Source organism: Heptranchias perlo, unplaced genomic scaffold (genome assembly GCF_035084215.1).
Source record: "Heptranchias perlo isolate sHepPer1 unplaced genomic scaffold, sHepPer1.hap1 HAP1_SCAFFOLD_394, whole genome shotgun sequence".
NCBI lineage: Eukaryota > Metazoa > Chordata > Chondrichthyes > Hexanchiformes > Hexanchidae > Heptranchias > Heptranchias perlo.
In genome coordinates, this window is record NW_027139406.1 from 1 (window position 1) to 13,725 (window position 13,725).

A 13,725-nucleotide genomic window follows, 5' to 3' on the forward strand; every position below is an offset into this window, starting at 1 on the left:
TGAAGTGAAGAAGAAAATTAAGCTTTTCATAGAATCATACAGCACAGAAGGAGGCCATTCGGCCCATCGTGCCTGTGCTGGCTCTTTGAAAGATCTATCCAATTAGTCCCACTCCCCCGCTCTTTCCCCAGAGCCCTGCAAATTTTTCCCCTTCGAGTATTTCTCCAATTCCCTTTTGAAAGTTATTATTGAATCTGCTTCCACCGCCCTTTCAGGCAGCACATTCCCGATCAGAACAACTCGCTGCGTAAAAAAACATTCTCCTCATCTCCCCTCTGGTTCTTTTACCAATTCCCTTAAATCTGTGTCCTCTGGTCACCGACCCTCCTGCCACTGGAAACAGTTTCTCCTTATTTACTCTATCAAAACCCCTCATGATTTTGAACCCCTCGATTAAATCTCCCCTTAACCTTCTCTGCCCTGAGGAGAACAATCCCAGCTTCTCCAGTCTCTCCACATCACTGAAGTCCCTCATCCCTGGTCCCATTCCAGTAAATCTCCTCTGCACCCTCTCCAAGGCCGTCACATCCTTCCTAAAGTGCGGTGCCCAGAATTGGACACAATACTCCAGCTGGGGTCTAACCAGTGATTTATAAAGGTTTAGTATAACTTCCTTGCTTTTGTACTCTGTGCCTCTATTCATAAAGCCCAGGATCCCTTGTGCTTTTTTAACAGACTTCCCACCTTGCCCTGCCACCTTCGAAGATTTGTTTTTGGAAGAAGGTTATTCAATAAAAGGGCCCACTTACTGATTCACCAGGCAGCCCCCTTGGTCCAATCTCTCCGTCGTCTCCCTGAAAACAGACACAGAACGAGATCCGTGAGCGGAGGGGAAATAAGGAAGGCTTTCGACCGCAGAACAGTGAAGAGTGAAGAAAGATGGAGAGCAAACGGAGAGATGAAGGAGATGAAGGTGACTCACTCTTTCACCGTCGTCACCTGAAGGACCAGGAGAGCCCAAGGGGCCTGTCTCGCCCTGTCACAACAGAGAGAGAGAGAGACAATCAGCGATCACTCAGCACACGCACCAACTCCATTTACCACCTCCCCTTCATTCAAACCAGTTACCCCAGAAAACACACACTAAAAACCGCAGAGAACAGATCTTACATAAAATCAGTCTGGAGGAATCATGGGCAAGGAAACCATCCCTTTCAGGCAGCGCATTTCCAGATCAGAACAACTCCCCATCTCCCCTCTGGCTCTTTTGCCAATCACCTTCAATCTGAGTCCTCTGGTCACCGACCCTCCTGTCCAGTTTCTGGGAGTTTAGGGTTGAAATCACAACCGGTCTACATCGAACTCTGTGGTTAAGCCAGATTGTACGGTGTGACGCACTGCCAGTCGTTATAAGGAGGAAAGGTGCAAGCTGTTAGGCGGGGAGTTCCAGGAGTTTGACCCAGCCACGACGAAGGAACGGCCGATCGGGATGGTGCGTGACTCGCAGGGGAACTCGGAGGGGACGGTGTTCCCATGAACCTGCTGCCCTCGTCCTTCCAGGTGGGGGAGGGAGACGGTTTGCAAGGTGCTGCCGAAGACTCGTTGTGACTGGTGAAGACGCAGCCATCTTTAAAGAGGAAAACCCAATTCTCTCTGTGCTCGGTGAGAGGGGGACAGAGGTACAATATCTGAGCCACATGGCGGGGACCTGACGATACGACAAACGCTCTTACATTTTGTAACTAGGTGAGGAAAGAATGTTTTCCAAACTCTGTTGTTTCATCTGCAGATAGTTTTTCCCATGAACAAAGGCTTCCCCCTTCCCATTTGTTCCAGGGAAACTGACAATACTTGGGTTTCAGCCCCTTTCCTTTGCCCCGGGATTTCCAAGCCTTTCCTGGGAGAGACTGCGGGGGGAGTGCGGGGGGAGTGTATCTACAGCCTGAGGCCTGATAATCTCTCCCACTATCAGTTCCCTGTTTGCCCGCTTGCTAGGCACCCGAGGCAGGGATACATCAAGACCAGAACCTTAACTGGACCAGCCATATAAATACTGTGGCTGCGAGAGCAGGTCAGAGGCTGGGTATTCTGTGGTGAGTGACTCACCTCCTGACTCCCCAAAGCCTTTCCACCATCTACAAGGCACAAGTCAGGAGTGTGATGGAATACTCTCCACTTGCCTGGATGACGGCAGCTCCAACAACACTCAAGAAGCTCAACACCATCCAGGACAAAGCAGCCCGCTTGATTGGCACCCCATCCACCACCCTAAACATTCACTCCCTTCACCACCGGCGCACTGTGGCTGCAGTGTGTACCATCCACAGGATGCACTGCAGCAACTCACCAAGGCTTCTTCGACAGCACCTCCCAAACCCACGACCTCTACCACCTAGAAGGACAAGGGCAGCAGGTACATGGGAACAACACCACCTGCACGTTCCCCTCCAAGTCACACACCATCCCGACTTGGAAATATATCGCCGTTCCTTCATCGTCGCTGGGTCAAAATCCTGGAACTCCCTTCCTAACAGCACTGTGGGAGAACCTTCACCACACGGACTGCAGCGGTTCAAGAAGGCGGCTCACCACCACCTTCTCAAGGGCAATTAGGGATGGGCAATAAATGCCGGCCTCGCCAGCGACGCCCACATCCCGTGAACAAATAAAAAAAATTGAAGGCTCTGTAGATTGTTGTGATTTCAGTGATGAGGTTTGTCCTGATGCTGGTCTAAATCCCTTACATTTAATCATGGCGCGATGGCCTCTCGTTTTTGACCCCTCACCGATTGAAAACAATCTGATTCTATCAACCCTGTCCCGCAAACACCAAGGGGGAGAAATTGGGTACGGGTCTGTTTTGGGTGGTGATGATGCTCGAACTCCCCTCTCCCGATGGACCCTGCACAGGCAGGACGCAAGTTCAGACCCAAGGGAGCACTTACCCACAATCGGCCTTCCATTCCGGGGAATCAATGCAATTCACACTTTCCACCGGCAGGGGGAGCTCAATCTCTTAAAGGGAGGATGTTTCTTAGAAATCTCTTAAAGCTAGCTGGTACCTGTTATTTGCTGAAAATAACTGTCTACTGTCTGCACAGAGTCTGAACGGAGACCAGACATCGCACACGTAAAACACAGATTCAGATCTCATCCTTATGTTTACACACTGATGAGTTATGTTAAAACATTGAATAAATATTGCGCACCACTAAATCGCACATCCTCCAATCTGCACACCAGACCTCACCAATCTGCCGATCTGAGTTGGTACCAGGTCTGCGAGAGTGCGTGCACCAAGGTTCTCTGATGATGCACTACAGACCTTGGGTGCAAGAGGTGGACAGAAGGAGGGACATCCTATATCCACGGGGGGGGCAAGAGGCCCTCCAGACATATATACAAAAGGCAGTGGGAGGCAGCGGGGGACGAAGTCAATGCCAGGCGCACAGCATCATGAACATGGATGCAGTGCAGGAAGAAGTTCAATGCTTTGACGAGTGGTCAAGGTGAGTGAGGTCAACTGTCAAGTGGTGTCTCCGACCAACTGCTCCACACACGACACCCCCATCACCCACACACCAATAAACTCTTCCCATCAATACTCAACTCTTCCAATCAGATGCTTCCTCTCACCCTTACACATTACCACTGTTTCAAGCCGCCCACCCACAACTCACAGGCCACACACACTGGCAGCTATTCAACCATGACAGGCACATCACCCAGACACACGTCCCGCTTCCTTGCAGGAGAAGGTGGCGCATATCAAGAGGCAGCAAGTGGCCGTGGCCATTTAGCCCCTCGAGCCTGTTCCACCATTCAATGAGATCATGGTAGACCTGTGACCTAACTCCATGTACCCGCCTTAGCCCCATTTCCCTTAATACCCTTGGTTCACAGAAATCGATCAATCTCAGATTTAACATTCACAATTGAGCGAGCATCAACTGCTATCTGCAGAAGAGTGTTCCAAACATCTCGCACCCTTTGCGTGTAGAAGCATTTCCTAACTTCACTCCTGCACGTCCTGGCTCTAAATGTTGGGCTATGTCCCCACGTCCGAGTATTGAAGTCCAGGAGACCTCCAAAAACAGTTACAAATGTCTCAGCAGCCAGAGGCAATAATCCAGCCACTAACCTGTAAATCCTGCATGGTCCCTTTAAATAGCGGTGGTGGGGGGTCCTCCAGGCACCGAAGACACGTTCAGATGGTCGGGGTTAAGACAGTGCGTTGAGTTCAGCGTTAGGTCCCAAAATGGTGTCTATCCCTTTAAACCAGCATTTCACACTGATTGAAGCCATTTTCTCCCCACTTTACATGATTCCAGCGTTCGTTATCTGCGCCTGCGCAAACTCCGAGACCAAGATGGCGTCTGGCACACGTCACGCAGGAAACGTGCGTGCACATCCACGACGCCATCTTGGATGTCGGAGAGGCCGTGTAGCACCGAAACAGCGGGCGCCACACGGCCCAATTTAGCGCCCGATGTGTTTATTTAATTTATTGACACTGAGACACAACCTCCATCCAAATCAATTCACCAACAGTGAGCATTCATCTCAGATCATCAAGGAAATCTCACCCTGTTCCCCTTCTCTCCAGAGAGGCCGGGCAGCCCATCAAAACCACGGTCACCCTAGAAAAATAGAAGAACATTTGTTAATGTATCAGGTACCACGTAGAATGAGGGAGATTCTGGCTGGGTCTGTCTGTGGGCGTGCGTGTGTGTCTGGGTGTGTCTGTGGGCGTGCGTGTGTGTCTGGGTGTGTCTGTGGGCATGCGTGTGTGCAGCAAGCAGTTAGGAAGGCAAATGGTATGTTGGCCTTCATTGTCTTACTGCAGTTATACAGGGCCTTGGTGAGACCACATCTGGAGTGTTGTGTGCAGTTTTGGTCTCCTTACCTAAGAAAGGATATACTCGCCATAGAGGGAGTGCAGCGAAGGTTCACCAGACTGATCCCTGGGATGGCAGGACTGTCGCATGAGGAGAGATTGGGTCGACTCGGCCTGTATTCACTCGAGTTTAGAAGAATGAGAGGGGATCTCATTGAAACATATAAAATTCTGACAGGGCGAGACAGACTGGATGCAGGGAGGATGTTTCCCCTGGCTGGGGGTCCAGAACGAGGGGTCACAGTCTCAGGATACAGGGTAGGACATTTAGGACTGAGATGAGGAGAAATTTCTTCACTCAGAGGGTGGTGAACCTGTGGAATTCTCTACCACAGAAGGCTGTGGAGGGCAAGTCACTGAATATATTTAAGAAGGAACTAGATAGATTTCTAGACACAAAAGGCATCAAGGGGCATGGGGAGAGAGCGGGAATATGGTATTGAGATAGAGGATCAGCCATGATCATATTGAATGGCGGAGCAGGCTCGAAGGGCCGAATGGCCTACTCCTGCTCCTATTTTCTATGTTTCTATGCATCTGTGCACATGTGTCTGTGTTTGTGTGTGTCTGTGTGTATTATTAATATTATTATTAGTATTAATGGTAGTATTATTGGTAGTATTATTAGTATTATTGGTAGTAGTAATAGTGAACGAGACGAGGAGGTACACTGGGAAGTAATGCTGAATGTGACACCAAGTTTGCGATTTAAAGTCTGTGCTTTGTGGGAGGGAGTGAAGAATGAGAGAGTGCAGGAATTCGACAGATCCCGATACCGGGAGAGAATGAATTAGAGGAGACAGAGAGTCTGGATTTCAGCACAGTGGGGATTTGGCGAGGGAGCGAAGGGGCCAGACGGAGTATTTAAGGAGATTATTGGTGTCTTTCTGTTTGCATTAGGGATTAACCACGCACAGCAAGGGAGGGAGGAAAGGAGTGACGACAGAGTAAATAAGGGCAACATTCCCGGGAAAGTCCCACGGGCGATAATCGATCGACCGCCCGTTCTGACAATCCCTTGGTGAGTTTTAAACACTGAATATGTTTTAAGAACATTACTTTACGGACAAATTAATAATTGTATCGTTGCTGAATGTTAGTGGTGAAATCGGGGGAGATGTTAACAATTCCTTTAAACTGCTGTTGAAACCCTCATCCCTGCCTTTCTTACCTCCAGACTCCACTATTCCAGTGCTCTCCTGCCCGGCCTCCCATCATCCACTCTCCGTAAACTTCAGCTCATCCAAAACTCTGCCCCCCCGTATCCTAACTCACCCCGAGTCCCGTTCACCCATCACCCCCTGAGCTCACTGACCCACACTGGCTCCCGGTCCAGGAACACCTCGATTTTAAAATTCTCATCCTCGTGTTCAAATCCTTCCATGGTCTCACCCCTCCCTATCTCTGTAACCCCCTCCAGCCCCACACCCCTCCCTATCTCTGTAACCCCCTCCAGCCCCACACCCCTCCCTATCTCTGTAACCCCCTCCAGCCCCACACCCCTCCCTATCTCTGTAACCCCCTCCAGCCCCACACCCCTCCCTATCTCTGTAACCCCCTCCAGCCCCACACCCCTCCCTATCTCTGTAACCCCCTCCAGCCCTACAACCCTCCGAGATCTCTGCGCTCCTCCAATTCCGGCCTCTTGTCCATCCCTGATTTTAATCGCTCCACCATTGGCGGCCGTGCCTTCAGCTGCCTGGGCCCTGAGCTCTGGAATTCCCTCCCTGAACCTCTCCCCCTCTCCCCCTCTCCCTCCCCCTCTCCCCCTCTGCCTCTCTCTCCTTCTTTAAGACCCTCCTTAAAACCTCCCTCTTTGACCGAGCTTTTGGTCTCCTGTCCTAATATCTCCTGATGTGACTCGGTGTGAGTTTTTTGTTCTGATTTATGCCCCAGTGAAGGGCCCTGGGAGGTTTCACTCTGTTCGAGGTGCTGGGTAGATGGGAGATGTTGTCGTTGTTGTTCTTTAAATTACCTTTCCTCCTGGTTCTCCCGGCATTCCTCGAGCTCCGTCAGCACCAGCACGACCCTGGAAAAGACAAGATTCCGTCGTCACACATCGGCGGAAGGGAACCCGCAGGAGCGAAGCCAGCGGTTGGTGGAACCAGGTACGTGGGGGGTGGGTCCCAGTAGATGGGGGGTGGATCCCAGTAGAATGGGAGAGGATCCCACTAAACGTGGAGTGGATCCCAATACATGGGGAGAGGATCTCAGTAAATGGGGAGTAGATCCGAATACAGGGGGAGAGGATCCCAGTAAATGGGGAGTGGATCCCAATACATGGGGAGAGGATCCCAGTAAATGGGGAGTGGATCCCAATACATGGGGAGAGGATCCCAGTAAACGCAAAGTGGATCTCAATACAGGGGGAGAGGATCCCAGTAAACGGAAAGTGGATCCCAATACAGGGGGAGAGGATCCCCGTAAACAGGCAAAGGGTCCCAATACAGGGGGAGAGGATCCCAGTAAACGGGAAGTGGATCCCAATACAGGGGGAGAGGATCCCAGTAAATGGGGAGTGGATCCCAGTACACAGGGAGAGGATCCAAGTAAACGGGGAGTGGATCCCAATTCCCTGGGAGAGGATCCCAGTAAACGGGCAGTGGGTCCCAATACAAGGGGAGAGGATCCCAGTACACAGGGAGATGATCCCAGTAAACGGGGAGTGGATCCCAGTACACAGGGAAAGGATCCCAGTAAACGGGCAGTGGATCCCAATACAGGGGGAGAGGATCCCAATACACTGGGAGAGGATCCCAGTAAATGGGAAGTGGAGCCCAGTACCCAGGGAGAGGATCCCAGTAAACGGGGAGTGGATCCCAGTACACAGGGAGAGGATCCCAATACACAGGGAGTGGATCCCAGTACACAGGGAGAGGATCCCAATACACGGAGAGGATCCCAGTACACAGGGAGAGGACCCAGTAAATGGAGAGTGGATCCCAGTACACAGGGAGTGCATCCCAGTACACAGGGAGAGGATCCCAGTAGACAGGGAGTGGATCCCAATACACGGGGAGAGGATCCCAGTACAGAGGGAGAGAATCCCAGTAAATGGGGAGTGGATCCCAGTACACAGGGAGAGGTTCCCTATACACGGGGAGAGGATCCCAGTACACAGCGAGAGGATCCCAGTAAATGGGGAGTGGATCCCAGTACACAGGGAGTGTATCCCAGTACACAGGGAGAGGATCCCAGTAGACAGGGAGTGGATCCCAATACACGGGGAGAGGATCCCAGTACAGAGGGAGAGGATCCCAATACACAGGGAGTGGATCCCAGTACAGAGGGAGAGGACCCAGTAAATGGGGAGTGGATCCCAGTACACAGGGAGTGTATCCCAGTACACAGGGAGAGGATCCCAGTAGACAGGGAGTGGATCACAATACACGGGGAGAGGATCCCAGTACAGAGTGAGAGAATCCCAGTAAATGGGGAGTGGATCCCAGTACACAGGGAGAGGATCCTAATACCCGGGGAGAGGATCACAGTACACAGGGAGAGGATCACAGTAAATGGGGAGTGGATCCCAGTACACAGGGAGTGTATCCCAGTACACAGGGAGAGGATCCCAGTAGACAGGGAGTGGATCCCAATACACGGGGAGAGGATCCCAGTACAGAGGGAGAGAATCCCAGTAAATGGGGAGTGGATCCCAGTACACAGGGAGAGTATCCCAGTACATAGGGAGAGGATCACAGTAAACGGGGAGTGGATCCCAGTACACAGGGAGAGGATCCCAATACACGGGGAGAGGATTCCAGTACACAGGGAGAGAATCCCAGTAAACGGGGAGTGGATCCTAGTACACAGGGAGAGGATCCCAGTTAACGGGGAGTGGATCCCAGTACACAGGGAGAGGATCCCAGTACACAGGGAGAGGATCCCAGTAAAGGGGGAGTGGATCCCAGTACACAGGGAGAGCATCCCAGTAAACAGGGAGTGTAACCCAGTACACAGGGAGAGGATCCCAGTAAACAGGGAGTGGATCCCAGTACACGGGGAGAGGATCCCAGTACACGGGGAGTGGATCCCAGTACACAGGGAGAGGATCCCAGTGAACGGGAAGTGGATCCCAGTACACAGGGAGAGGATCTCAGTAAACGGGGAGTGGATCCCAGTACATAGGGAGAGGATCCCACTGAACGGGAAGTGGATCCCAGTACACAGGGAGAGGATCCAAGTAAACGGGGAATGGATCCCAGTACAGAGGGAGAGGATCCCAATACACAGGGTGAGGATCCCAGTAAATGGGGAATGGATCCCAGTACATAGGGAGAGGATCATAGTAAACAGGGAGTGGATCCCAGTACACAGGGAGAGGATCCCAATACACGGGGAGATGATCCCAGTACACAGGGAGAGGATCCCAGTAAACAGGGAGTGGATCCCAGTACACAGGGAGAGGATCCCAGTAAACAGGGAGTGGATCCCAGTACACAGGGAGAGGATCACAGTGAACGGGGAGTGGATTCCAGTAGACAGGGAGAGGATCCCAATACACGGGGAGAGGATCCCAGTACACAGGGAGAATATCCCAGTAAACGGGGAGAGGATCCCAGTACATAGGGAGAGGATCCCAGTACACAGGGAGAGGATCCCAGTAAATGGGGAGTGGATCCCAGTACACAGGGAGAGAATCCCAGTAAACGGGGAGTGGATCACAGTACACAGGGAGAGGATCCCAGTGAACGGGGAGTGGATCCCAGTACACAGGGAGTGGATTCCAGTAAACGGGGAGTGGATCCCAGGACACAGGGCGTGGATCACAGTAAACGGGGAGTGGATCCCAGTACACAGGGAGAGGATCCCAGTAGACGGGGAGTGGATCCCAGTACACCAGGAGAGGATCCCAATACACGGGGAGTGGATCCCAGTACAAAGGGAGAGGATCCCAGTAAACAGGGAGTGGATTCCAGTACACAGGGAGTGGATCCCAATACACGGGGAGAGGATCCCAGTACACAGGGAGAGGGTCCCAGTAAATGAGGAGTGGATCCCAGTACACAGGGAGGGGATCCCAGTACACAGGGAGTGGATCACAGTAAACGGGGAGTGGATCACAGTACGCAGGGAGAGGATCCCAGTAAACGGGGAGTGGATCCCAGTACAAAGGGAGAGGAGCCCAATACACAGGGAGAGGATCCCAGTAAACGGGAAGTGGATCCCAGTACACAGGGAGAGGATCCCAATACACGGGGAGATGATCCCAGTACACAGGGAGAGGATCACATGAACGGGGAGTGGATTCCAGTAGACACGGAGAGGATCCCAATACACGGGGAGAGGATCCCAGAACACAGGGAGTGGATCACAGTAAACGGGGAGTGGATCCCAGTACACAGGGAGAGGATTCCAGTAAACGGGGAGTGGATCCCAGTAAAAAGGGAGAGGATCCCAATACACAGGGAGAGGATCCCAGTAAACGGGAAGTGGATCCCAGTACACAGGGAGAGGATCCCAATACACGGGGAGATGATCCCAGTACACAGGGAGAGGATTGCAGTAAACAGGGAGTGGATCCCAGTACACAGGGAGAGGATCCCAGTAAACAGAGAGTGGATCCCAGTACACAGGGAGAGGATCACAGTGAACGGGGAGTGGATTCCAGTACGCAGGGAGAGGATCCCAATACACGGGGAGAGGATCCCAGTACACAGGGAGAGGATCCCAGTAAACGGGGAGAGGATCCCAGTACATAGGGAGAGGATCCCAGTGCACAGGGAGAGGATCCCAGTAAATGGGGAGTGGATCCCAGTACACAGGGAGAGAATCCCAGTAAACGGGGAGTGGATCACAGTACACAGGGAGAGGATCCCAATACACAGGGTGAGGATCCCAGTAAATGGGGAATGGATCCCAGTACATCGGGAGAGGATCATAGTAAACAGGGAGTGGATCCCAGTACACAGGGAGAGGATCCCAATACACATGGAGATGATCCCAGTACACAGGGAGAGGATCCCAATACACGGGGAGATGATCCCAGTACACAGGGAGAGGATCCCAGTAAACAGGGAGTGGATCGCAGTACACAGGGAGAGGATCCCAGTAAACAGGGAGTGGATCCCAGTACACAGGGAGAGGATCACAGTGAACAGGGAGTGGATTCCAGTAGACAGGGAGTGGATCCCAATACACGGGGAGAGGATCCCAGTACACAGGGAGAGGATCCCAGTAAACGGGGAGAGGATCCCAGTACATAGGGAGAGGATCCCAGTACACAGGGAGAGGATCCCAGTAAATGTGGAGTGGATCCCAGTACACAGGGTGAGAATCCCAGTAAACGGGGAGTGGATCACAGTACACAGGGAGAGGATCCCAGTAAATGGGGAGTGGATCCCAGTACACAGGGAGAGGATCCCAGTAAACGGGGAGTGGATCCCAGTACACAGGGAGTGGATTCCAGTACACGGGGAGTGGATCCCAGTACACAGGGCGTGGATCACAGTATACAGGGAGAGGATCCCAGTAGACGGGGAGTGGATCCCAGTACACCGGGAGAGGATCCCAATACACGGGGAGTGGATCCCAGTACAAAGGGAGAGGATCCCAGTAAACAGAGAGTGGATCCCAGTACACAGGGAGAGGATCACAGTGAACGGGGAGTGGATTCCAGTACACAGGGAGAGGATCCCAATACACTGGGAGAGGATCCCAGTACACAGGGAGAGGATCCCAGTAAACGGGGAGTGGATCCCAGTACACAGGGAGAGGATCCCAGTACACAGAGAGTGGATCCCAGTACACAGGGAGAGGATCCCAGTAAACAGGGAGTGGATCCCAGTAAACAGGGAGAGAATCCCAGTAAATGGGGAGTGGATCCCAGTACACAGGGAGAGGATCCCAATACACGGGGAGAGGATCCCAGTACAGAGGGAGAGAATCCCAGTAAATGGGGAGTGGATCCCACTACACAGGGAGAGTATCCCAGTACATAGGGAGAGGATCACAGTAAACGGGGAGTGGATCCCAGTAAACAGGGAGAGGATCCCAATACATGGGGAGAGGATCCCAGTACACAGGGAGAGAATCCCAGTAAACGGGGAGTGGATCCTCGCACACAGGGAGAGGATCCCAGTTAACGGGGAGTGGATCCCAGTACACAGGGAGAGGATCCCAGTAAACGGGGAGTGGATCCCAGTACACAGGGAGAGGATCCAAGTAAACGGGGAATGGATCCCAGTACAGAGGGAGAGGATCCCAATACACAGGGTGAGGATCCCAGTAAATGGGGAATGGATCCCAGTACACAGGGAGAGGATCATAGTAAACAGGGAGTGGATCCCAGTACACAGGGAGAGGATCCCAATACAAATGGAGATGATCCCAGTACACAGGGAGAGGATCCCAATACAAGGGGAGATGATCCCAGTACACAGGGAGAGGATCCCAGTAAACAGGGAGTGGATCCCAGTACACAGGGAGAGGATCCCAGTAAACAGGGAGTGGATCCCAGTACACAGGGAGAGGATCCCAGTAAATGGGGAGTAGATCCCAGTACAAAGGGAGAATATCCCAATACACAGGGAGAGGATCCCAGTAAACGGGAAGTGGATCCCAGTACACAGGGAGAGGATCCCAGTAAACGGGGAGTGGATCCCAGTACACAGGGAGAGGATCCCAATACACGGGAAGATTATCCCAGTACACAGGGAGAGGATCGCAGTAAACAGGGAATGGATCCCAGTACACAGGGAGAGGATCCCAGTAAACAGAGAGTGGATCCCAGTACACAGGGAGAGGATCACAGTGAACGGGGAGTGGATTCCAGTACACAGGGAGAGGATCCCAATACACTGGGAGAGGATCCCAGTACGCAGGGAGAGGATCCCAGTAAACGGGGAGTGGATCCCAGTACACATGGAGAGGATCCCAGTACACAGGGAGTGGATCCCAGTACACAGGGAGAGGATCCCAGTAAACAGGGAGTGGATCCCAGTAAACAGGGAGAGAATCCCAGTAAATGGGGAGTGGATCCCAGTACACAGGGAGAGGATCCCAATACACAGGGAGAGGATCCCAGTACAGAGGGAGAGAATCCCAGTAAATGGGGAGTGGATCCCACTACACAGGGAGAGTATCCCAGTACATAGGGAGAGGATCACAGTAAACGGGGAGTGGATCCCAGTAAACAGGGAGAGGATCCCAATACATGGGGAGAGGATCCCAGTACACAGGGAGAGAATCCCAGTAAATGGGGAGTGGATCCTCGTACACAGGGAGAGGATCCCAGTGAACGGGAAGTGGATCCCAGTACACAGGGAGAGGATCCCAGTAAACGGGGAGTGGATCCCAGTACACAGGGAGAGGATCCAAGTAAACGGGGAATGGATCCCAGTACAGAGGGAGAGGATCCCAATACACAGGGTGAGGATCCCAGTGAATGGGGAATGGATCCCAGTACACAGGGAGAGGATCATAGTAAACAGGGAGTGGATCCCAGTACACAGGGAGAGGATCCCAATACACATGGAGATGATCCCAGTACACAGGGAGAGGATCCCAATACAAGGGGAGATGATCCCAGTACACAGGGAGAGGATCCCAGTAAACAGGGAGTGGATCCCAGTACACAGGGAGAGGATCCCAGTAAACAGGGAGTGGATCCCAGTACACAGGGAGAGGATCACAGTGAACGGGGAGTGGATTCCAGTAGACAGGGAGAGGATCCCAATACACGGGGAGAGGATCCCAGTACACAGGGAGGGGATCCCAGTAAACGTGGAGTGGATCCCAGTACACAGGGAGAGGATCCCAGTTAACGGGGAGTGGATCCCAGTATAGAGTGAGAGGATTAAGTACACAGGGAGAGGATCCCTGTAAATGGGGAGTGGATCCCAGTACACAGGGAGAGGATCACAGTAAATGGGGAGTGGATCCCAGGA

General features: G+C 52.5%; 1 protein-coding gene across 1 annotated transcript in view; it reads right to left on the bottom strand.

Moving 5' to 3' along the window:
* Nucleotides 1–749: 749 nt before the first annotated feature.
* The window catches only part of LOC137312037 (collagen alpha-1(XI) chain-like), a gene marked incomplete at both ends in the record, with an annotated part of 196,628 nt that continues 183,652 nt past the window's right edge, over nt 750–13,725 (bottom strand). Inside the window, 4 exons of the mRNA XM_067978829.1 lie at nt 750–794; nt 923–976; nt 4,527–4,580; nt 6,813–6,866. Coding sequence (XP_067834930.1) covers nt 750–794; nt 923–976; nt 4,527–4,580; nt 6,813–6,866 — 207 coding nt within the window. The remainder of the gene's footprint in view (nt 795–922; nt 977–4,526; nt 4,581–6,812; nt 6,867–13,725) is intronic.